Source organism: Acipenser ruthenus, chromosome 1 (assembly GCF_902713425.1).
Source record: "Acipenser ruthenus chromosome 1, fAciRut3.2 maternal haplotype, whole genome shotgun sequence".
Lineage (NCBI taxonomy): Eukaryota > Metazoa > Chordata > Actinopteri > Acipenseriformes > Acipenseridae > Acipenser > Acipenser ruthenus.
This window is the reverse complement of record NC_081189.1, coordinates 104,202,883-104,227,464: the sequence shown is the minus strand read 5'-3', so window position 1 is coordinate 104,227,464 and position 24,582 is coordinate 104,202,883. Positions and strand designations below refer to the sequence as shown.

Genomic DNA, 24,582 nt, shown 5'->3' with positions numbered 1-24,582 from the left:
CCCTAAAACCTTCTCTTGTACAAGATGCGAATACCTTTTTTGAGTGAAAGCTGTATGTAGCAGAGATGCATGGCTCTTTGATAGAAACAGCTCAATTTATTTGAAGTTTTCCCACTGATGATGGGAATGAGAATGTAAAGATGGGAGCCCAGCTAACAAGATTGAAGTTTTTTGTGGGTATCAGGCTTTTAAAGACTGTCACCCACACCTGTGGTGGCTTTGACAGACTCACTGAGAGCAGAAACTGACCCAGGACTGACCCCGCTACTGGAAACATTTGTGAAACTGCAACAGTGTTACAATATTGTAATAACTGTACTGTGTTTTTGTGACGGAAATAGTTGTAAAGTTCTGGTTCTAAATCTCCCTCCCGACCTGTGAGGGCGCTAAGTAGCGAAAGGGAAAGGCCTTGGACGGGTTGGCCTGACAGTTCATTTCTTGGGTCGGAAAGTGAGTCAGCCTGGAAAAAGTCAAGGCTCCGTTGCAGGAACGTATTGACCCGGAAGGTAAACAAGGTAGCAGCTGCAGGCAATAGTCAGCTGTAATTGTTTACCAAGGGGTCATGCATGATTGCATAAAAGGGGCTGGAGAATTGTAAATCTTTTCCTTCGTTTGGTTTATATTGAGAGACTGGAAGGACGGTGTGAGACGCAGAGAAAGCGTACGGTAAAATATTTGTGAGTGTTTTGTTTGTTTGTTTGTTCGTGTCTGTTTAGTAACTGTCTGTGTTTTTGTTATATAGCACTAGACAGCTAAACACGAATCCGGAGCTGTCGCCAAGGGCCAGCACAAAACCGGATCACTGCACTAGTCACAATTAACATTGTTATCAGCACTAGTTCACAAGTATAGCACGTATTACATTGTACTTCACCACCAGCACTGAGAGCACTCACTTTGGACTTGTGATCGTGTGTGTGTCTAATTGTTAGTACTGTGCTTATTATTTCGGGACTGCAACCTTTTTGATTACTGTGCAATACATAATTGCCAGTTCATTATTATTTGCTGGCTGATCATCAGGCCATTGGATTAATAATCATTAAATTAACCATTTCACCCGTACTTTGTTGTCTGTTTGGATTACTGCATCCGCAACACACCTGCTATACACCTGCTACTAATTACCACTTTGCCACAGTTTTAAAGAATATAAAGCCAGCAGAAATACAAAATGAATTATTAAAAAAAAACGTTATAATGTACTCTGCATGAGAATATTGTAGGATTCTACATTCCTGCTTATTCTAGTATGACAGTAGAAATTATTTTTATAGAAATCATTATAAGTCTGAGTAAAAAAGGAGCTGAGTTGGGGTCGTGCTGACCAGTAATGCCTGTGAAATTAGCTAAACTCTCATTAACTGAGAGCTACCGGTGCCAAAAGGCTTATAGCCTTGAGAGAAAATTAGAAAAATTGTATACAGTGTAAGGTCTTATCAGGAAGGTAGTGACTTTAATTGGGATGATGTTTGTGAGCCAAAAACACAGAGCCTTTTTTAAGTATTGCAAAAGAAAAAGCAACCCTTTTGACATGATTATATTTGAAACTAAAAAAGCCACAGTGGTGCATTTATTTAAGTTTTGCTGTGATAGAAAACAGAATGATTTATTACAGGGAAACTTAAGTTTAAAAGTGAAACAATGTAATACAAAGCTGTAACCTAGTTTATTAACTTGGGCACATGCATAAGGATACAAGCTTTTTGTCAAGTAAATTTACTGCAGAGTACCCCTCAACTCTGCTTGCCTGAGTGAAGCAATATTGGGCCATTTAAAGCTGGTTTGGTGGCCAGTTGCATTTCTCATTCAGACCCTATGTATAAACTATTATACTAACAAAAGTTATTGCATGAGCGAGGCAACTGGACACTAACAGAAAAAAATAACTCTAGTTTAGAAACAGGTTTCAAACTAAACACATAGCCTTTATAAAAGTAACAAACTCTATGAAAAGAGCCAATATTTGTAAGTAAAAGTTGAAATAAAATAACTAATATAAGTATTTTACTTGTGTAAAACTTTACTGTAATAAAGATAGAAGTCTTGTCAGGGAAACTGAAAAGGCAGAAAACAAACATTTAGTTTAATTGGATCAAGAATGGGTTCACAGTCAAGTCTCTTATTTAGAAAAAAGAAGTGAGCTTGATCGGAAAATAAGTCTGAAGTGAGATTCCTGGTGTCTGAAGTGAGATTCCTGGTGTCTGAAGTGAGATTCCTGGTGTCTGAAGTGAGATTCCTGGTGTCTGAAGTGAGATTCCTGGTTCGTGCACTGGACTTGCAATTTATCCAGACAACTTTTAATAATCAAGAAAAACACACAGACTCATTTAATTTGAAGTTTTAAAGAATCAGAGCAGTAATAGAGCTCCTTCTGTTTATTAAATGCTTAAAAATGGATTGAGTGTTTACAGGCCACAACAAATCCCAAGCAATAGGCAATCTGAGCGATCCAGTGCCTTTACAGGTTTAATAGCATTAATACTTCAATACAGTAATACAAATATGGTTATCATATGCTTAGCCCTTAGGCTAGCCATGCAACAAGCTAAAGCGACCACAGTTAAATCCTAAAACATTCAATATATCACTCTCCAAAGCTATAACATAATTCCTATACCTTATAGCAATGCATCAATATAAACGAGATATAAATTCAAATATATGCTTACTTTCCAGTATATGGAAGTGTAGTGTAGAATATATGCAAAAATAAGAACTGTCTTCAAAAGGCAGAAACCTCTGAATACAACCAAACAGCAATCAGCTTTCAGAGATCTTCAGAGCATGGATCACGCCAGCTTGTAATACCAAGTTGGGTGATACTTGACTGGGGTTTTACCTCAGCTTTTATAGAGTTTTTTTCTCCATTTAATACATTTAAGTCAACATTTAAGTTAACCCAATTAAGTCTAATTATTTGCTCTGTTTTGACATCTGTTATCTTTGTGTGAATAATACATTTCAAAAAGTACCGATGACCCTCTTTTCAAAATGAATTGAATGTGAGATCATGGTTACCTATCTTCCACCCCTCCTTTCCCTAAAAATTAGGTGAACTGGAGTTCACATGGTCCTTGCTACCAAATACAATACATATGAGAGAGATGTTTTCCAATATACAACACCCACTCTGTTTAAACTATATTTCCCTCAATGGGTTGGATTTGCTTCATGTATAGATGTGTTTTAACAAAATATTAGACAAAGACTGTAGAGGTTTATCACTGAGCCTTTGAATAAAACCACTAAGCATACAGTGGCCAGTCCAGTTATTTTCATTTAAATTCAGGCTATAATGAACATGTTAAATATAATAGTCTCATATTAACTGTACCATGCTTGGACTAAGCCTGACCTCTCTCTGTTTTTAAAAATTTCCTGTGCAAGCAGTTTTCAGACACCCTGTTTACCTGCCAAGGCTAGTTTTTTTAATTAATATGAAACTCTACTGTAAGCGCTTTTCCAAATTCACTGTATGAAGTCATTTTTTGGCCGGATTCAAGAGCGCCTCGAACCGGTATCTTTTAGGATAAGAAAAAAGCTTACATCCTAATTTTGTATAACTAAGCTCTCATTATTTTCATGTACTACAGTACAGTGTTGTCAGTCTTAAACAGAACTCAAAGATAGAAAGGTCACCTACAGCTACCCTGTCACCTGGAATTTTAAGTGTACTTTATTGTGATTATATACAGTAGTTGACTTACCTGAGGTTCAATAATATCATGACTGAAAAAAACAGCAGCTAGAATGGTTATTTTGAGTGTTTCCTAAACTGGATTTGAACTTCTGAAGATTAGCTCATGAGCACACAGCGCCAATCTGTCTTCATAGTTTGTTTTGTCTTAAAGGTCATGCTACAATCACATTATCAGATTTGTTTTTCTACAGCCAGCGCCTCTTTTAGGACTGTTGATTGAAACAAAAATACTTTAAAGCCTGCTGTACGAGTGTCTTTTGAGGTAACTTTAATTTGATTAACAAAGACTATTTTCGCGCGAGCTAGCCAAATTAAATGTAGAATGATGTTTTTCTATTTTGTGAAAAAAAAAAAAAAAATTGCCAGTGCTGTACTGGTTTACAAATATTGACAGCTTGTTGCAGGACTTACTTACAATTAAGAACATAAAAACATAAGAAGATTAAAGAACAAGAGGAGGCCATTCGGTTCCTAGTAGTGTGGCAGATTGATATTAAAACTTTGTCAAGTCATCAGTCATAGAAATGTTTGATTTGTACTCTTTGACTATATACCAAATTGTTTTATTTGCATTTTTAATTGCTTCCTCTCACTGTCTGGTTGCCGACAGCGATGATATGTCTATTACAACACCAAGGTTTTTCTCTTGGTGAGCCTGTTCCAGTTCTATACCACCATTTTGTATTTGGATCCTACATTTCTGTGACTGGTGTGTAACACTTCACAATTGATGACATTGAATCTAATTAGCCATGTTCCTGCCCAGTTCTGTGTATGGTCTAAACCTTTTGGATTTCCAGGGTAGCTGAAAGAATTTCAGCCACTCTTCCAAGCTTTGTGTAGTCTACAAATGTCATATGCTTTCTAAATATCCCGATTTAATCATTGATGTAGATTCAAAACAGGGCCTGTGGCACACCACTAAGTATGTGGCCCCAACTAGAGGTGTCTCCTCTTACAAGTACTCTCTGCTCCCTATGTCTTAACCAGCTAACTATCCACTTGCATGTACTTCCTTGTATTTCCACTGATTTCAGCTTCAGGATTAGTCTTTCCTGTAGCACTTTGTCAAATTCAAAGAATACTGTCATGCACTCTTTTTGCATCAGTCCTTGCAGTAGCTTCTTCAAAGAGGTCAAAAGAGGTTTGCCAGACATGATCAGTAGCCTTCAAAGGCTACACCTGGAGGCCACTGTTTAAATCTGAGTTATGACACAAAGAAAAGTAGTTTTGTTGTCTTTTACTTTTTTGTATTTTGTGAACAGTAGTCCACTTCACAAAAAACATCACTGAATTCAACACAAACAACACTGGGTACCTTAAAACAGAGGTTATATATAGAAACGGATGGGCAGAGATACTAAACTTTTTCGTCAAGATGTCTTCAGGACAAGTTAGAGGCATGTTCCTGGAGCAATGTAGGTAACCTCACACTGCAACTGCTCATCATGCCCTTGATATGTGAATGCCTACTGCAGAGAAGATATGATGTGTTTTTTTTTTTTACCTTAACTCAGCAAAACAATTCCAAACTCAAATTAATGGCAAACAGTTGCAGAAACACTCAGCGATACATTCATTATAAAGGGTCCCTAAATGAAAGGAAAAGCATTTTAAAACCTAATGCAGCATCTAATCACCCATATAAATCATTATATCTGTGCAGTCACTAGAAAATGTTATGAGGTAATAGAATGCCCAGATATCCATGCTAATTAGCTTTGATTAATTGGACCATACAGTCTGTGTTGCAGATCCCATACTATCAGGGACTTTGATTTGACCAGGCTTTCGTCAAGATGTATAGCCTATTTAACAGTTCAGCTCACCTAAACATTAATCAGTTCTAATTGCTTTCTTCGGTGACTGGCTGTGGCAATGTGCCCCACCCCTGTGTGTATTTTTGTGTTTTATGTTGTATGTAGTGTGTAAATGTTGGCATATAGATATTGCTGCACGGGATATAAATGGGTGTGTGTAGCACAAGTTATTTAAAATGTATAATTGTATTTAGGCACAGGGATTGCACTTCACTTCACGTGCATTTAAAGTATTTAATAATGTGTGAGCACGGGGTTGCACAGATTTATTTCACATGCTGGGATTCAAGTGAATAATTAATTGGTAATTGAATCCCAGCACAATTGTATATATAGATGCACGTTTTACTCACTCGGGGTTGGGTGTTCGGTGAGTAGTGAACGGGAGAGAGAGGAAGAGAAATAAAGTGAAATATTAACAACAATTGCTATTGCGTGCTGGTAGGACCAGCACTATACTTGTTTGTTTATTTTTACTCACCGTGTTTGTTTGTCTGTTAGTCCACCGAAGTATTAGTCCGTTTTGTTTGTCTATTTATTTTGGCGTAAAGTGCCGTGTGCTGTTTTTTTCTGTATACATATTTCACCAAGTAATTCACTCACAAACTGTAGGTTAGTGACGGCTAGATCTGAACCTTGCAATTTTGTGCCCAGGCTACATACAGTACCAAATGGATTGTTAACAAAAAACTGATTGCTAAAATAATGCCATGAATCTTACCTGTCAGACCTTTCCATTCGCTATGAAGGTTTCACATGTGTAGTTCTGAAAGTAAAGATTTGTTACAGCAAACAAATATTTTCATTTCATAATTGGACACAGCAAAGCATGTAAGTAAATGTAGGAAGCCGTTGGCTGGATGGAGACAACCTCACTCTCCGGGTGCAAGGAAGCGCAGACAACCTGAAAGTAAGGCTTGCAAAAGAGTCCTAGTAGATAAACATTTTTATAAACTAAAATATTTACTATAGCATGTTTTTTTTCTTTCAAAATTGCACTGTGATGCGGTATTGTTTGATGGCCATTTCCAAATGAATTAAGTGATTACCAGTTTGGAGATGGCCACGTATATATAAAGAGTGGATCAGCTGCTCATCAGGGTTGGTTGGTCAGAGAGGAGGAACGTAAGAAGTAAGATAAAAAAAAAAATACAATTGCTACTTGTGCTGGATTTCGACCAGCATGGTACTTGTTTTGTTCGAACCATTGTGTCTATGATGTCAGCAGTGTGGAGTAGTGGTTAGGGCTCTGGACTCTTGACCGGAGGGTTGTGGGTTTAATCCCCAGTGGGGGACACTGCTGTTGTACCCTTGAGCAAGGTACTTTACCTAGATTGCTCCAGTAAAAACCCAACTGTATAAATGGGTAATTGTATGTAAAAATAATGTGATATCTGTATAATGTGAAATAATGTATAATGTGATATGTTGTAACAATTGTAAGTCACCCTGGATAAGGGCGTCTGCTAAGAAATAAATAATAATAAAAAAAATGTCTGGTTTGTGATGGCACCACTCGACCATCCTGTCACACGTGGTGTTAGAGTGGGATAACAGCGCCTCCATGTACCCAGGCCAGGAGAGGTACTGCGGATATATTTTTTTAATTTTATTTTTGGGAATTGTTTGTTTTTCTTAGAGAAAAATAAAGAAAAGTAAGAAAATGGACCAGGGAAAAGGACTGGAGAGGATGGTGTGTGGTGCCTGCATTGTGCAGAATGTGGGCACTACACTGGGTGCTGCCCCTTTTCTGCCCCGAAGAGGAAGATAGAGAGAAAGAATAGGGGACAGGATGAGAGCATGGAGGAGCAGCAGCACCGGTTGGAGGCAGAAGGGGCTCCTGTGTGTGAGGAGTGTGGGGACTTTGGGCACGTCTATGGGGAGTGCCCATGGACAGACCTCCTCTTCAAGGAGGCCTACTTTGGCCAAGAAGTGGAGTCCTGTGATGAATGTGTCCGCCTCAAAGCTCTCCAACCAACAAAGGCAGATTCCCCCACCTTCCCTGTGTTTCCTTTCCTCTCCTACAGCAGCATTCTTGAGACCTCAAGCTGGTGCCTCATCTGTGGGGAGCAGGGGCACTTTGTGCTCAGCTGCCCCCTCCCAGAGTTAGAGGAGGAGGAGGAACAGCTGCCAGCCCAGAAGAGGAAGGGGAGGAGCAGCCGTGCCTGGAGGCGAGCAGGGAGGCCGTCTCCATCGCCCAAGAGGATGGAACCACCGGTGTTGCCAGAATACTCTGCATCCCTTGAGGCAGCACAACAGGAGGGCAGCTGGGATGACTACCTAAAAGCCAGGAGACGCCATGCCTGCACCACCTGGGGATAAGCCTGCACCGCCTGGAGACAAAGCCCGCACTGCCCGGGGTTGCCTGTTCATCATGGCCCAGGGATGCCCGTTCATCACCACCCTGGGGTCTCAGTGCTGCCAGTGTTGTCAATGGAGGAAGGTCTTGCGTGCAAGAACCAACTAGAAGCATGTTTTAATAATCTTTATTGGAGAAAATATTGCTATAACCCTGATGAGTTCAAGGTTTATATGTTGATATAATGAAAAATGGAAACAAAATAAGACTGGAAACCATATAACATAAATAATATGTAGGTGAGAGAATCATTTCATTTTGTCCACCATATTTATCCAAACATTATTCAAACATGAGGTGTTTAATTTATCCAAATAAGTATTACTCCACGCATACAGATTTAATGGGTTGCTTTTATTTTAATAGTCCTATTAGTGCCATTGTCAGTGCACGCAAGTCTGTTGGCATCAACACAAAAGCTATTTCTTACTTACTTTCTTTTGGTTTGTGGTATGAAATGAAAGGCTATTACCAACTCTGCTGATGAAAGGCAACACAAATGCAAGGTCCATTTAGAAAATAAAAACACAGTATTGATTTTTCTTTCACAGCTGGTATTGGACCATTTACAGAACGCAGGCAGCACATTACATACATAGACATTTTGTTTTATAGCTGGATACCTTGGATAGTGAGGCAACCAGACATATTTTTAAATTTGTTTGATTTTATTTTAATTGCATTGCCATGCTGTTCTTGCAAGTAGGTTCTCCAAATGATTACTCTTCTAGCTAGATATCTGCACAGTGAACAATACATTATGCAATTTCCTGTCCTTTCGAATGTTTATAGGACTGTATCCATCCACTAAACAACAGTAATAAACCCGAGCCATAGAGGAAAATACACCCCATGCTGCTGTGAAGATGGCCTGCAATCAAATTGTTGTCAGAACTGCTGGGTAGGTACGTCAGCATTCTAAACACAAAATAAGTAATGGCTGCTGATTGAATGTCAAGTTGTGCAGTGCCCAAAGAGACATTACTAACATAGCTGGTTGATTCTGGCTTTTCTTTGTTATAGAGGGGCAGTATTGTTGTTTGAGGATCTTGAAGAAAAGATGTGCAAGGAAGCCAGTATTTTCCAACAAGAATTGTTTTAATGGATCCAAACCATGGATCCATTAAAATAAGCCTGTGATTTATAGCAGAGGAGATGCAAAACAAACAGTTTTTTGTATTGCATTGTATAGATGTAGAGATCCCACGGAACACACCAGTTGTTCCAGTCTAGGGGTAAAATGACGAACAGGTGTATCCTAATCATTCTGCATATTAGTGATACTGCAAATGTGGGATTATGAACAGCGGGGTAAAATATGCAGAAAAAAAGATCCAGCCTCAGCAATTAATCATCTCTAATCCTGTCTTCCAGTAAATATCATTGCACTAAAATTACATCTATATAAAAGGGTTACAGTTAATTTGTTATTTGTGTTACTTTTGTTGTTCTGTAATCTGTGTTGACAAAGAAAAAGACTGATGCACTCCATTAATATGAAGAAATACAGGTTGTTCATCATTTAGAGCTCAACCGCATTGCACAAGTCAGAAATATTGATCATTGTGCTGCAAGTGTATTTTCATTAGGTTCAGCTAAGGTCAAACCCAATGAAGCATGTAACTGATTGCCCCGCAATGAACATGACAGCAATAAATAAAATCTTATATAAAAGATTATGAATTTGTTCCATAAACAGGGAACACAAGATGTGCAGAGTTGAGAGTGGCAATTTCTCCTTATTTTAAAGGGCCGATAACCTTGGGTTGGCAAAATCAGTTACTTGAATTTGACAATTCTTGTCCTGTGACAGGGATATACAGTATACTGGGTCTGTCCTTACATCTGGCACACATGTACTAGAGCTACAGGTAGTGGACAAAAAAATGGAAACACTTGGGTAAATGAGGGACACCAAGTATATTGAAAGCAAGGGCTTCCACACAGGTGTGGCTCATGCGTTAATTAAGCAAATAACATCCCAGCATGCTTAGGGTCATGTATAAAAATGCTGGACAGGCCTGGTTGCCTATAATTATCGCTAGCATTGCTGCAAGAGGAGACCTCAGTGACTTTGAAAGAGGGGTAATTGTTGTGGCGCGTTTGGCAGGAGCTTCAGTGACCAAGACAGCTCAACTTGATGATGTTTCACAAGCAACGGTGTCTAAGGTGATATCGGCATGGAACTCTGAGGGAAAGACATCATCAGCAAAGGGCAATAGTGGGCGGAAGCGCATACTCCAGGATCGTGATATCCGTGCATTAATTCGACGTGCAAGCAAAACAGGCAAGCAACTGCAGATCAATTGACTGCAAATTTCAATCTGGGGCACGAGCAGCCAGTTTCATCAAAAACGGTCCGCCGAGAACTCCACAGAGCGGGATACCATAGTGGCCCAACGCCCTATTAAGTGACTTTACATTGGTGTTTCCATTTTTTTGTCCACTACCTGTAGATTGTGATGAAACTTGCTACGGACATTCTCATTATTGGGAATCTGGTGGCCTGTCTGTCAATTTATTGGATATACTTGTACATTTTGAGATCATGGTGATTTCTTTAACCTGCTAGATATTTTATTATTTTTTTAAATGATAGCATCTGTCTTTCTGGAACCTGGATTAAATAATATTAAAATAAACTAGCAACAGTGCAAGAACTAATATATGGTGCTAGATGAGCAACTTCAAGTCATTATAATATCAATGGAGTGCAGCTTTAAGCAGGGCTGTGGTGCTAGGAATTTGATTAAATTCAGGCCTTTATCTAGCTAGGTTAAATTCAGGTCTTTATCTCGCTAGGTAAAATAAATAGCTTAACTGAAAATAACTAAATTTTAATAGACATTGTGGCTATAGCAGAATTAACTGAACTTAGTTGTGTAGGAAAAAATAGATGTAATAATATACCTGAAAATAAATATGATATTGTAAGCAAAATACATTTGTCAGCTGGTAATCACAGGCAAAGATTAAAACAGTGTTTTGGAAAAGCAATGAAATAATAATATTTATAAAAACAGAATTGTTTTTAAATAAGTAATCATTAGGCAATGTGGATTCTATAACATATTACTCATAATAATAGAGTAGTGTTAGCCTTTCTTTAAAAATTGCATTGATTTGGAGTTAAGAATCTTAATTCTTTTACCTGACAACATATATTTTAACTTAAAGTTTCTATCAATATTGCATCAGCTGAGGGATGAGCGTTAGACCTAAACATTTAAAAGCAATCAGTTGTATTAGCACACCTTTAGCGCATTAACAGTTGTTCTGTGCAATGAGGAAGTTTTAATAGAAACATTTAGAATAAATAATTGCCCTAAACTATTAGCAGAAGCTAGGATAATAAGCATTTATTCTGACCCCATTGTGGCATTGCTATGCTACTTAATGAATTCACACAAACAGGAAGCGTAAGAAGAAAAAAAATATATATATAACATAGAAACAATAAAGCAAACAAGTAAAAAAAAATAAATTCAAACCAATATACAGTAAATAGAAAACATTTAAATTTAACAAACAGGGAAGAACTCCTACACACAAACAAGAAAACATTGTTTGCAAGAAAGTTACATCTAAATGTGTTTGTTCAAACCATGTTCTGAATTCAATTACACACAAGTAATACCACAGGGTTTAGGAAATTCAGTTTAGGAAGAGCTAAATCCATGGCTAATATAATTTACCCGGAGTTCCAGTAATATTATACGTATTATCGGATTGCTGAAAATTGTACAGACTGCTGACGTCTGGTTTAAGAGAAGCTGTCTGGAGGAAATGGCTGAAATCAAGTACCAGGAATCATACATAAAGTTTACATTTGTAATAAAACTCAATTTAATAGAGAGTTGGCTACCTCTTTGTTTTAGTGAAAATCAGCATTCATAATTAATAGTAGTGATTAAATGTAAACAAAAATAAAAACAACAATCAAAACCATACCCAGTTTTACCTTCATGCTTACATGTTTCTTCTGTCGTGGCCTCTTTGCGCTAGTAAGCCTAGATATTGTTTATCATTATTACTTAATACTGGCACTTCATAAACTACTTTAGCTTGTGATAGTATGAGCAAACACTGCAGACTTTGCTGTAGTCCCCAAACAAATGGTTTGAATGAAATAGATTTTTGGAACTGAATGCATGTCTCAGATAGTTTATGGAAACCTGAGCATAGGTAGAAAACATAATTGATATTACAATCTTTTAGTTCACAACAATAAGCCCATCATTCCCTGGTTGTTTAGTACAAAACACTGAAAATCCATAAACAAACAACTCTGTCCAAATAATACAAATATTTGGCATGCTCATTTGTTGTGTAATGTGTCCAGTTGTCTTGGATAACAAAAAAAAAAAGATTATATAAGCCATTTTAATCTTTTGAGTTTTGCAGGGAGCATGGTATAGCAGCAATGTGGGTGTGAGAGAAGCTGACACTGTCTCCTTCCACCTCCAACTTTGGCTGAATTGGGTTTCTGGATGGAATTATTGTGTAGTGTAATAATTGCTGAGCCATGTGAACGCAGATCAATAATACACTTAATCAGAAAAAAAAAACTAAATAAAACCAAGTGGGTATAGAAATAAAGAATCCAGGTTCTACTAATAATAACCTTGAACATGATTCATGTTGTGTGTGAAACTAAATGTCCTTTGATGGGCAGTGTAAATAAACACAGGCTTGAATGATTTGCTTTATCTCTTTAGGACGGGTTAATTGCTTTACACCATGTTAAAAGCATAGCAACACGTTTGCTGCAGTAAAGAATTGTCCTAAGTTATTAAAATGTAGTTGGTTCAAAGGGTTTAAAGCTCTTTGTAAGCAATGGCAATTCAAGATTTGAAATGTAAAGGCTATAAATACATGTTGCATTTATAATTGACGGCAATTATTTATGGAGCCCATGATAATAAGTAACTAGCAGTGAAAAGGTTACCAATAAAAATAGATCAGTACAATTAATAAGGAACTAATTTAAAAGATGGATGTTTTGATTCTGGAAAAAGAATACAAATTAGTGTTTGGCATTTACTATAAATCGCTTGTTAATAAATGTTTGTCGTGGTATGATTGGTAGTGATTTTGAGTTTCCAGTGCATGCAGTGATTGTATGATGATGTACAATAGTGCACTCTTATGTAGTCTTATCTTATGTGAAATTCCCTGTTTAATCAATATTTGTTGACTTTAACACGGTTTAACTGCATTATCTCCATTTTAATTATAACTTCTAGGCACAGGAAGACACCTCTTAAATACGCCACTGTGCAGTTTAAGTTTTCATTTGCATTCAGTGCATCAGTATGAACATAAAGGAAGGGCTTTCAGGTCTTATTTATTATTCAGCACAAAGATGCTGGTTCATTTGAATGGTATAGTTTTTGTACGGTATAATTATTATGACTGAATGAAGAACATAACTATCCAAGGTCTAATGTTAATTCAAGCTTGTTGTTTATTAAATTGGGGCATGGTTAAATACGCGCATAATACCACAATTTAACATGAAAGATTTCATGAGCCTATTTTAAGACAATTTAATTGGACTTTTTTTTTTTTTAACACTCTAATATAAAAATAAAGGCCTAGCATGTGTGAAAGAATAATGATATACACTGCTATGATTGTGATGCTCTAATAGATTGATATTTATTCACCCACCCAACTCCCTGGTTAGGGGGTACAGCATGACAGCCATAGCTATCTCCATAGTAAAAGCATAATTCGATTGTTGTAAAGCACATACATAGGGATTGGGTAAGGCATATTAAAACTATGGCAAACCACAACAAATGTATATTATAACCATAGGAAAAAATGACTGGTAAACTTTTATACAGTAAGGGTAGGAATCACTGAGAGGTAAGACTCAGAGGGCCTCATTCACTAAACAGCGGTAATGTGTTTTGCACGTAGTAAGCCCCTTTACTGCATGCTTTGTACATCTGCTGTATTCACGAAGGAGAGGCAGGCGACCTAGCGGGTGGAAAAAAACGTATGGAAAAAGTTCAGGGTTCGAGTCATGTAAATATAAATATTTAATAATGTTAATGGGTGAATATGTATGCAAATGACATCACAAAATACAGAGCGATAGGTAGTTGATATGCAAACCATATTCACTTATGGGTGCTAACTTTATTAGGTGCCTCTGTATGTATTAAAAGTACTACTTATTGAAACCAGGCAGTGTAATTACTAAATCACAACACAAATAGGGCAGACCACTGGTAGTGCAGTGTGTGCGAAATATGGAGGTTGTACTGTGTTACAGAACCAGGAGAAAAGCGCAAATGAGAGCTGAAGAGCTGCACAAGAGAGTGAGAAGAAGGGTCAGAGAGAGTGTTTCGGACCAGGCAGACATTACTAGAGCTGTGTGAGGAGGAGGAGGTAATAACTAGATACAGATTGAGCACAGAAATCATAGCAGCCTTATATAAGGAGATGACATCTGATCTAGAGCCACTTACAGATACGGGTCATGCAGCGCCAGGTCTTGTGAAACTGCTGTGCACACTACATTATTTTGCATCTGGGTCGTTTCAGACAACTGTGTCAGCAATTGGTGGGATATCACAACCCATATTTTCCTGGTTTACAGCAGGTACTGAATGCCCTGTTGAAACTGGGAAGTATATTTATTATCCCAGAGAGACAGATGCTCTCCATCATATAAAAGTGGCCTTTTACGAAGTGTCTGGCTTTCCAAATGTATTGGGAGCTATTGATTGCACCCACGTAGCACTGTCACCACTCCAGGATATAGAACATATCTTTTGTAATAGTAAGCATTACCACTCCATTAATGTACAAATGGTATGTGATGCGAAACTGAGGATTCTTGATGTGGTCACCGGCACACGACTTGTGCATCCTCAGACAGTCCGGGATATATGAAGATTACGAGACAGGCGTATACTGAGATGGTTGGCTTCTTGGTAAGTAAATGTAATAAAGGAGCTAGGAGCTAGGAATTATTTAGTCATACATCCTTTCAAAACTGTTTTAAGCTATGTTTTTTTTTGGTTCTGCAGGAAGAGGGCCCGCCTTAAACAAATAAATCACGAATTAAAATAAATAATTACGTACCCAAAGCGACGTGTATAGTTATACAGAAAACTCTGGCCACCCCAGTGTATAGGGAATAGCTGAGCGTAGGTTGGAGATCCGTACTGACCAGCTTAGCGGCAGTGGGGGCACTGCATAAGCAGCACCTTTATTTTATAGTTTTACTACTGTGTTTTATTTTCACTTTTTATTTCGCCTTTGGTTTTCATTATTATTTTAGAGCACCTGTGTGTGCTGTCAGATAAGTGCAACCCCTACTTACCATCGTTGGTATAAGGGGAGCTGCAGCACCAGCGCAATCTGGCGACAAACAATAAAAAGAAAAAAAAGAAAATTCCCAGAATTAAACTGGGCACCCGTGAGGTGTTTCAAATAAGACCACCTATCTCCTGTGTGTGTCAGTGAATTGCCCACCACTCTTCCACAGGCATCTACATTGTTGTTAAACAAGCCAAGAACAGTCTGAGAGTAAACTATCTGGTACTCATGTGTATCTTCTCAGTAAACTGCAATGAAATACACATTTCTCTTCAAATCATCATTGGTGTTTATTTAGGGCCTTAATCAAATGTTGACACATTTCTTTTAAAAAATATCACCCCATGCTTTACATTTTGTTTGCTTGGTAAACTACTATAAAAATTGTAAACCGTTTTAATATACAATTTAACAGAATCAGACAATACATATATAATAATCAGACAAAATGTAGCAGCGACTGTTTTATGATTTCATTAAACAACGGCAAGCTTTGTCTCCCTCTTTTTTGCAGGAGACCTTTTTTTGAAGGTAATAGAACCAAGTGTAAACCCCTTGGAATGAAATAACATTTTATACTGTACAGTAGTAAAAAAAAAAAAAATAACACACGATTCAAGAAATACAACAAATGAAAGGCAGCACCTATACTGCGTTCGACAGCACTGTGGGCCAATAAGTTTTGATGCTTAAGTTATTTGTGGGTGTGCTGTCAATTATAAAACAGTTGCTTGGTAATGCACCACAGAAAATCCCTCATTTCTAAGAAGGGGGTGCAAAATGTTTTAAAATGAGTAATTAACTTCCCCAGCCTAACATTTGCATCATACCAAGAAGGAATACACACCTGCATGACTTCTGGGTGACACAGATACAGATTTAGGACTACCTGCTACCTTTTCTGAGAGGACCCAAACATTCTGATGCAACAGATTATTTAAAATATCTGCTTTATGTTTTCATTACAACTCCTTATATTAAACCGAGAAAAACTGGTCATAGGAAAATGCAATCCCTGTTGGGGATGCATAATACTTTCATAATACTTCTAGTCTGCCTTTATAGTTTTCAAGTTCTTTATGATTGTCTGAATGTCTACAGGGGAGTTCAGATCCCATCTATATACTGCAGCACACTGTCTACCTCCTGATGCTAAAACAGCGAGCCCACCAGCAAACCGCTGTGTTAGTCACTGTGGCTGCTTTCAAATCAATCACAGTTACCGGCACTAGATGCAAACCTTATTTAAACCTTTATGTCAATTTGTTGTTTGTCAGATAATTTTATACAGTGTTCAACTCAGATGCCCACATAATCAGCTAGCTTTTTGCCTCCCTCATTTATCTAAAGTGGTCATTTAAAAAGGTGTACTTTATTAGCAGTATACTATTGCCACCCTTTTTCAATCCCTGTACAGTTGAAATTATATTTGATGTGTATTTTATAATAATAATAATTTTAGGCTTGTCAAAATCTCGGATTCAGATCACGTGTGTTGCAGTTGCAGACTTAATTAACACAGTGAGAGAAGTGGATGTGACCAGAATCAAGACTTAAGACTTGAAAAGCTTAAAACATATTCATCACTTACTATTTATAGTGTTTGTGTTCATTCAGTTATTCCTATGTGCTGTCTATATACAGCTATGGCCAAAGGTTTTGCATCACCCTATAGAATTAACTCATTTTGCTTCATAAAGTCGAATGAAACCTGCTGAATGTTATGTTAACATTTCTAAAAAAGAAAAAAAAAAGAAAAAAAAATCAAAGAAACGCAATTTTCTGAAGTAGACATTTTTACAAATACTTGCACCCTAATACATTCTGCTGCTGAGTTTCTGCTGCTGAAGAAGAGTAGAATGTCTTTTAATTAATTATTTGAGGGATGCAATACATGTGAAATACAGAAATAAAGGCTTTTTTTTACTTCCTGGAGTGAATTAGATAACCTTGCATGTGCCGTCAGTTTCTGAACTTCATTTAGTACATTTCTAATCCCAACTGAAAATTACATACATACTTGATTTTAATTTAAGACAGAGAAAAATATTAGACTAGTCCATTGTAGTACAATCATATTGATAACGAAGTGATCTCTTGATATGAAGTCAAGGTTTCATATGTAGTATTATATACACTGATTTATGTATACCACTCAAGTGTGAAATACTGCCAATATAAAAAATAAAATAAAAACCACTGCAGAGATACAGGTCTTTTGGGCACAATTATCTCATGCCGCACACATCCATGGAGCACGGGAAGGTTCATGTGGTTCAGTGGACTTTGAAGGTTCTATTCTAAAGGCTAAGCAGCAGGTGTTTTAAAATGTGGCATTTATTTGTGGAATGGATTCTGATCAGAGCTTCTTATTCATTAGTGTGCAGCCAGAGCGTGCCTTTAAACAGAACAAGGTAACCTACTGGGGAATTGGTTTATGGTGAACCAGAATTTTGATAGGCTTACAATGATTGTTCCCATTCTAACTCTTTAGGGAACTTTTTTTTTCTTTCTAAAAAAAGACAACATGCACAGAGTGAATTGTACAAGTTCAGTCTGGTGGGATATTTCCATGGTTGATGGCGTGCTGTGGGCTTTGTGTTTGCAACTAGCTGCGGCAGACTGCTGAGCCCTCAACTAGTCCAAGCATATTGTTGTTATGTCCATCTTGCACTTTCCCCTGGGTGGAATTAGTAGTTTCGCTGTCAGGACTGGCTGTCTGCACACTCTGTCCTTGTCTTCTTAACCTGAAAGAATATGTGATTGGATTAATAACAGGAATATGAACACTCATCCCCACACGTTTTATCAATCCTCCAGACGCTTAGCTACAAGTCTCAATAGGAGGAGAACTTCACTCTTAGTTTAGTAGACCACCATTCTGCAAAGTTGGTAATGCTTTGAATACATAGTAGCAGTGAGTCAAATGCAGGCAACACTGTCCAATTTGCTTGGAAAAAAACACTACCAGCTCTTCCGCTATGTAAAATAAACATAGCTACATACACCATGTAAACCTTGTAAAGAAGTGAGTATCAAGTCACATGTTTTGTTTTTTAGAATAATTAAATTCAACTGAGATTTTTTTTTTTTTTTCTGTGAGAGAATTATAAAAATTTTGTGGACAGTCAGTATCATCACTTAACTTTAGGCCACGAATCAGCTAAATATATAGTCTAGACTAGAGGAACATTGCAGGAAGCAATGTATCTCCTATGAAAATGCACAGCTGCTGTTAAAAACTCCTGTGTGACTACTGCATACACTTTTCATGTGTCTATGTGAGATCTTGCAAAACGCAATACTATTCATTTGGGGAACTGTAAATCAATAAAGACTTCAATTTTGCTTCTTCCTGTTTTTTTTTTAATTTTTGCTTTATAAACCAGTTCTTTTCCTGCGTTTTTTTACTTTGTGTCTGTGATGGGATACAAAACCCAATTTTTATCTCCATATTCATGGATTGGTTGTACTGTGTAAATGGTTAGACATCTGGTTCCAGCACACATTTTGTAGTCCTGTAGGGGCAATTAAAACTACAACATACGGGGGTGCCCATATAAAACCAGGGTGACCCTTGCAGCTATCAGGTTAATAGCAGCTGCTAGAGGGATGGGTTTCATGTGATTTGGGTTTTGGTTTTAATTCATAGCAACTCATCATTAAAAGATAGTATTTTATGCTTTTTTTTGTAGATTATTATTATAATCATTACCATTTTGTTATGCACATTTTGTATGGGATTTTGCGCCAGTTTGTAGAGGGACAGAAGCCCTACAGGACCTGTTGTTTCATGTATTAATTTGTATTTTCTTTGAACAGGGTACTCATCGGAGCTGCAATAAAGAGCTGCAAGCAGTGCTGGTTTACTGTTAAGGTGCTGATTTGAAGGGGGGGGGGGGTACATAAACTTGCATAGAGTGCCAATAAGCTTAAATTTCATTTCTGTGTAAGGGGCAACATATACTGCAGACTAATCTCCAATATCTATTCTGTCTCAATACTTTTTGGAGGGTAGATATTAGTAAAAGTGAAGTAATTCCTTTAGAGCTTATTGCTTATCCTCTACAGCAGTGGTACACAAAGGATAGAACATTTTTAATAAATACATAAATGACAGCTAGTTGGTCCAAGATTGTACAATCGGAGAAATGATGAAGTGGCGAATGTGAGTGAAACTGCAGTGAACAGAGCCAAAATGACGACTACCATGTACGGGTTACAATAAGTGTAAAAAAAAAAGCACTAATGTTTAACAGCTGTTTTTTTCCCCGGATTTAATGTAAATCGCATATTTTTTCCTAGATTTAGCCAAAAACGTCCAGATTTAGCAAAATCCATAAATTTTAACGAACACGTTCTTAAAAGTCGGAGTGTAAGGGCAGCTCTGCAGCATACAATGCCAAATCAAACGCATCAATGGGTGTGGGCTTGCATGTTAGCTTCAGATTTAGCTGGCAAAATATATATTTTTTTTTTCAGATGCTTTTTTTTTATTTAATTGGTGAACGATAATGTTTTTCAGATGTATCTGTCAGGTAAATGTTGAATCGCCAAGTTAAAAATATATATTTAAATTCACAGATTTATTTGTTAGAAACACAGATTTAGCATCAAGCTAAATGTTCACTCGCTAAGTGTAAAAAAACAAAATTTACAGACTGATTTTAAATGTTCAATTTGTGATATGCTTATGTATTTAGCTAAATCTGGACTTTAATCTCGGAAGAAATATGTGATTTACATGAAATCAGGAAACTGTATGCTAAAAAAGGGGGGTGGCATGTATGACGTTTGCATACCACTGTCCTACAGTCCTGATACCAACTGGCAGCTCTTATGCCAATTGTGGTCCCAATATGGTGCCCACAGTCAGTTTTAAAAAAAAATAAAAAGTATTTTAAAAGGTGTCCAAAACAGTATTTTAAAATCAATTTTCTGACCTTGTATTGGCAGTACTAAATGCTATAAATGGCCCCTTTTCTCATGATTATCTTTGGTTATATGCTTATATTTTATGCTCACAGAATGCATACACTGCAAAGGCAATGAGAAAAGTTGCCCTGCTTGCAGGTACCTACTTCATGTGTTCAAATTCACTGTAGTAGTATAACTACAGGGGTACCAGCATTGTTTCTTTAGCATTCTATATTAAATATCTGCATGTACTGCATAGTAGTAGTTTTTGTGTAAACGGGCCTAGTCTCTAATCTACTGAAGTTATCATTAGAACTAGTCTATGGCAATCCCTGACACCCTAAGAAATCTGAGTATATTGTTCAATTTCTATAATAGTGCTTAGAAAAGCATGTATGTGCAACAGGCTCACAAATGACGTCTAGGGTTAGCCTTGTTCTTTTTACATTACTTTACATAAAGTCATCCCTGGTTTTTATTTGAAAGAACTGTGAAAAGAATGGAACAGAACAAACTATGTTAATGGTATGACTTAATAATGTTTCTTTAAATCTAGGGAAAAAATGACGAAAGTACTTACTTTTCTCTGTTGAATATGATGAATTCCTGCCGTACCGTTTCCAGACACTGCTGCAAATGGGCAGGCTTTGAAAAGTCATGTTCGATGAATGCAATCCCGTCAATATGCACAAAATGAAACAAGAACACAATATTAAAAAACAAACAAACATGAAAACAATGTTTTCACTTTTTAGCTCTACCCACAGAAATTAAAGAGTAAGTAGCGGGGTTCCGAAAAATCTAGCGTTCCACGTCCCCACGTGTTGCTACATCTGTTTAAATAACGTACCTGTCATTTTTTTTTTCATTTTTAACATCCTGACAACTTTTTACACTTCTGATATGTGATTTATAATACTGCTAATAAAATGGCAACAATAGAGGGAGCAATCTCATTGGCTAACATGTCTTCCAACCTGCGCAGGTATGTGACCATAGTGCAGAGTTTGGAACTTTGGTTAATTCCTGTGACAATCAATTCATTTTAGGAGGGGTGAAGTTGGGTGGGGGTGTGTGGCAGTGTGGCAGGGTGAAAGCCCTGCCGGTGTGTGTGTGTGTTGGGGTGGGGAATATTGGGTTGGCAGGGTGGGGGTTACATTTCTCCCTCTCAAAACATGTGAGAATGTGGCTGGAGCCGTGAATTGAATAAGTGATTAAATGATTAATTAAGGCCACAGGTGTATAAATAAGGTGATCACAGGTGTTAGAGAAGAAAAGGATTAGGATTAGGATTGCTGTTGCTGTTGCTGTTGGAGGGCAGTATTCCATGTTCGGTGTTCTGTGTTTCATGTTTCTTGTTCGTGTTGCTGTCCTGTTTGTATTGTGTGTGAGTATAGACCTTTTGTTTTGGGCCTTGTGCCTTTTTTTTATTATTATTTATTTCTTAGCAGACGCCCTTATCCAGGGCAACTTACAAGATACAATATTATGTTACAAGATATCACATTATACAGATATCACATTATTTTTACATACAATTACCCAATTATACAGTTGGGTTTTTACTGGAGCAATCTAGGTAAAGTACCTTGCTCAAGGGTACAACAGCAGTGTCCCCCACTGGGGATTGAACCCACAACCCTCTGGTCAAGAGTTCAGAGCCCTGACCACTACTCCACACTGCTGACTTTTTATTTGTTAATGTGTTTTTGTTCATTGTCTGTTCTGTGTTGTAAATAAACGTGTGCTTTGAACTGCAGCTTCTGTGTCTGAGTTCCTCCCTGCTGATAACATCTGGGCTGTGACGCTACCCGGTTTCAGGGTGGCATTTTATAAGTGCAAAAACACACTCCAGTGTGTTCAAAAACAGTATGGTCTAATATCTGCAGGCCCAGGTTGTTTATGGCACGGCTTCGCCTCATACTGAACAACACTCCTGGGTGTGCAGATATTGGACCATATTACCCTGTCATGTGTTATTGCTTACTTATTAGTATTAGTATTAGTTTTACTTTGTTAAAAACAAGTATTATGGAAGTCCTACTCACCAGTGAGCAAGATTCTTTAGAGGCATCTTTAGATTTACTTTTAGCTAACCGTTTCTTCTTTTTGTGGAGAGGTTTGGACTCCAGGATCATCTCTTCCAGTTCAAATGTAGGATCACAGTTCAGCCTCCCTTTCTGATGAAAAAATAAATGGAACAAAGACAGTCAAGCCCTATACTGATTGCAACAGGTTAGGTCTGTAAGTTACATGAGTTTATAGAACAAATTGTGGAAATAAAACAAGATTGCTAAGAGTGAACATCCCAAGAAAAAAAGAATACTGGTGTATTTTAGTAAATTGTTTATATACTAGATTTTCATTATAGCCATTTGAATAGAATAAGGAGGACTGTCAGGTCCTCACTTCGCATTCTCCACAAAAGCTCAAAGCCAGATAAAGGCAGATTTAGAAAACTCACTAAGTGAGCAACACAACCCACTCGGCATGATTGCAAACATTATACAATGAAGCCTTAAACTTCACTTAAAGTGAGCTTGAGAATATAAATGTTTCTGTGTTATTTGATATAATTACTTTAAATTGTCAGGAGGCCCCAAATATTTCCTGATAGAAAATGTCCCAGAAGGATCAAAATGCCTTTGCTAGTGATTCAGCACACATCCTCCTTATATTCCAAGGTAATGTTTCATCTCCTGATCCTTTACCATTTAAATAAAAAGCTGTATCGATTGTCAATGGCTGATGGGACAGAGTGATGTTTCGAGGCTGAAAAGAACTGGTTTCTTTTGTCCACGTGGGATTCATTAAAGGCCTAAATCTCGAACTGTCTTCAAAAAAACAAACAAGACGTGGTTTTTCTCTCTTGGTTTTGTTTGCAGCATTTATTTGTTGCAAAAAACAACAGCAAGGATAGACTCACTGGCCTTTACATGATGTTAAATACAAGTTAATAGCCTCAATACAAAAATTGTAGGTAATGCAAAACTTTTGGCCATAGCTGTATATTGAAAAATACATATTTGTGTCAAATGGGATTGTTAGTTAGTTCAAGAAATACAAACTACAAATAAATTGCAATAAATATGTAGTGTTTTCTAATCCAGTTTCATTATGAAACTTAGTAGTATTGTGTGAGGGGCAGGATTTTTCAATCTAGCTTGATTTATCTCTTTTAGTTTAAAAGAAGCTTGTTGCATGGTCAGGTGACTGTAAGAGAAACAGATTTGAGATTGTATTATTGTCTGTATTGTATTTGAATGGATTGTGAGGTATTTCCAAACTGAGGGAATACATTAACAAATAAAAGCATAGGCGATGCATCTGCCAGTTAACAATTACTCCTTTTTTTAATGTAACTGTGCCATGCTGTCTTTCTGTGCCATGTGTCAGACAAACAAAAGTTTTAAACATAATATTGAGAAATAACCAGAGCTTGCTGACGCTCTTGTCCCTTCTATACTTTCTTGTGCGTTGCAAAGGAAACATGTGCTAACATACCCCGGTAAAGTTAGGTTCATATTGGATATTGGATATTTGGATGGATATTCAGTATTCGCGCATTCACTACATTCTACTCACTACATTCTAATTAACAGCTCTTAGCTCCTATATACAAACTCGCTAAAGAATGCCATTTCAGCCTATGAAATATGTCATGCTAAGGAGTAATTTAAGCCATGTTAATATCATGAGCTGGGACAACACATTACATTTTTGGTGGTTACAATTCTTTTTCAGGAAGGCATGTGCGTATAAGCTATACACAAATTATAAAAACTTGTTTTTTTAAATCAAAAAGCATATGCTGCACCTACCCTAACCTCTGACATCTCAATATGTCGGACACCCTGTCTGTCTCCAGACATGTTCTGCAGCCATAATGTGACAGTGTAAACAGACGGTGCATGCCATTGATCTCTTAAGTAGGGGACATGGCTCATTTGTAAGGTGACCAGATTTTTAAGTCCTTAAACTGGGAAAGTATTGAAATATTGTGAATAACTTTCAGCATCCAAGCTATATGGGGAAGATCTCACATTTTTGTTTTCACTTTGACAATGTTTGATCTAATATCATATTGAAAGTGAATGCAGAGACTAGTGGTGATATTCAGAGTGGAATATTTTTTTTCTATGAATAAATGATCTTATTGTCTTTGTAATGTCATTTCTATACAAAAAGTATAGTTATTACATTACACAGTAACAATTCAATAATATCAAATTCCGAGATTCTATTTTATTGCTAATTACTGCTGCAACTCTAGTCCCTTTTCTGGCTAAGAAACTGCATCTTCTGTCTTTGATTTCTGCTTTCCATATCTTTCTATCTCTATCTCTATGCAATCCTCCAGTGTCCAATCTGCAAACCAGGCCCTTCTTGTATGAAAACGTTACATATCTCAATATTTCTATTTATTAAATGGTTACTTCATATCA

The 24,582-nt window shown here is 37.2% G+C and overlaps 1 protein-coding gene across 1 annotated transcript in view; it reads right to left on the bottom strand.

Annotated features, from left to right (window-relative positions):
* Positions 1-15,493: 15,493 nt before the first annotated feature.
* The window catches only part of LOC117421034 (serine/threonine-protein kinase 32B-like), a 101,442-nt gene continuing 92,353 nt past the window's right edge, over positions 15,494-24,582 (bottom strand). The window contains exons 10-12 of the mRNA XM_034034901.3: positions 22,186-22,317; positions 20,718-20,782; positions 15,494-17,967 (exon numbers count right to left, since the gene is read on the bottom strand). Of these exons, the coding sequence (XP_033890792.1) occupies positions 17,829-17,967; positions 20,718-20,782; positions 22,186-22,317 (336 nt within the window). The 3' untranslated portion in view covers positions 15,494-17,828. The remainder of the gene's footprint in view (positions 17,968-20,717; positions 20,783-22,185; positions 22,318-24,582) is intronic.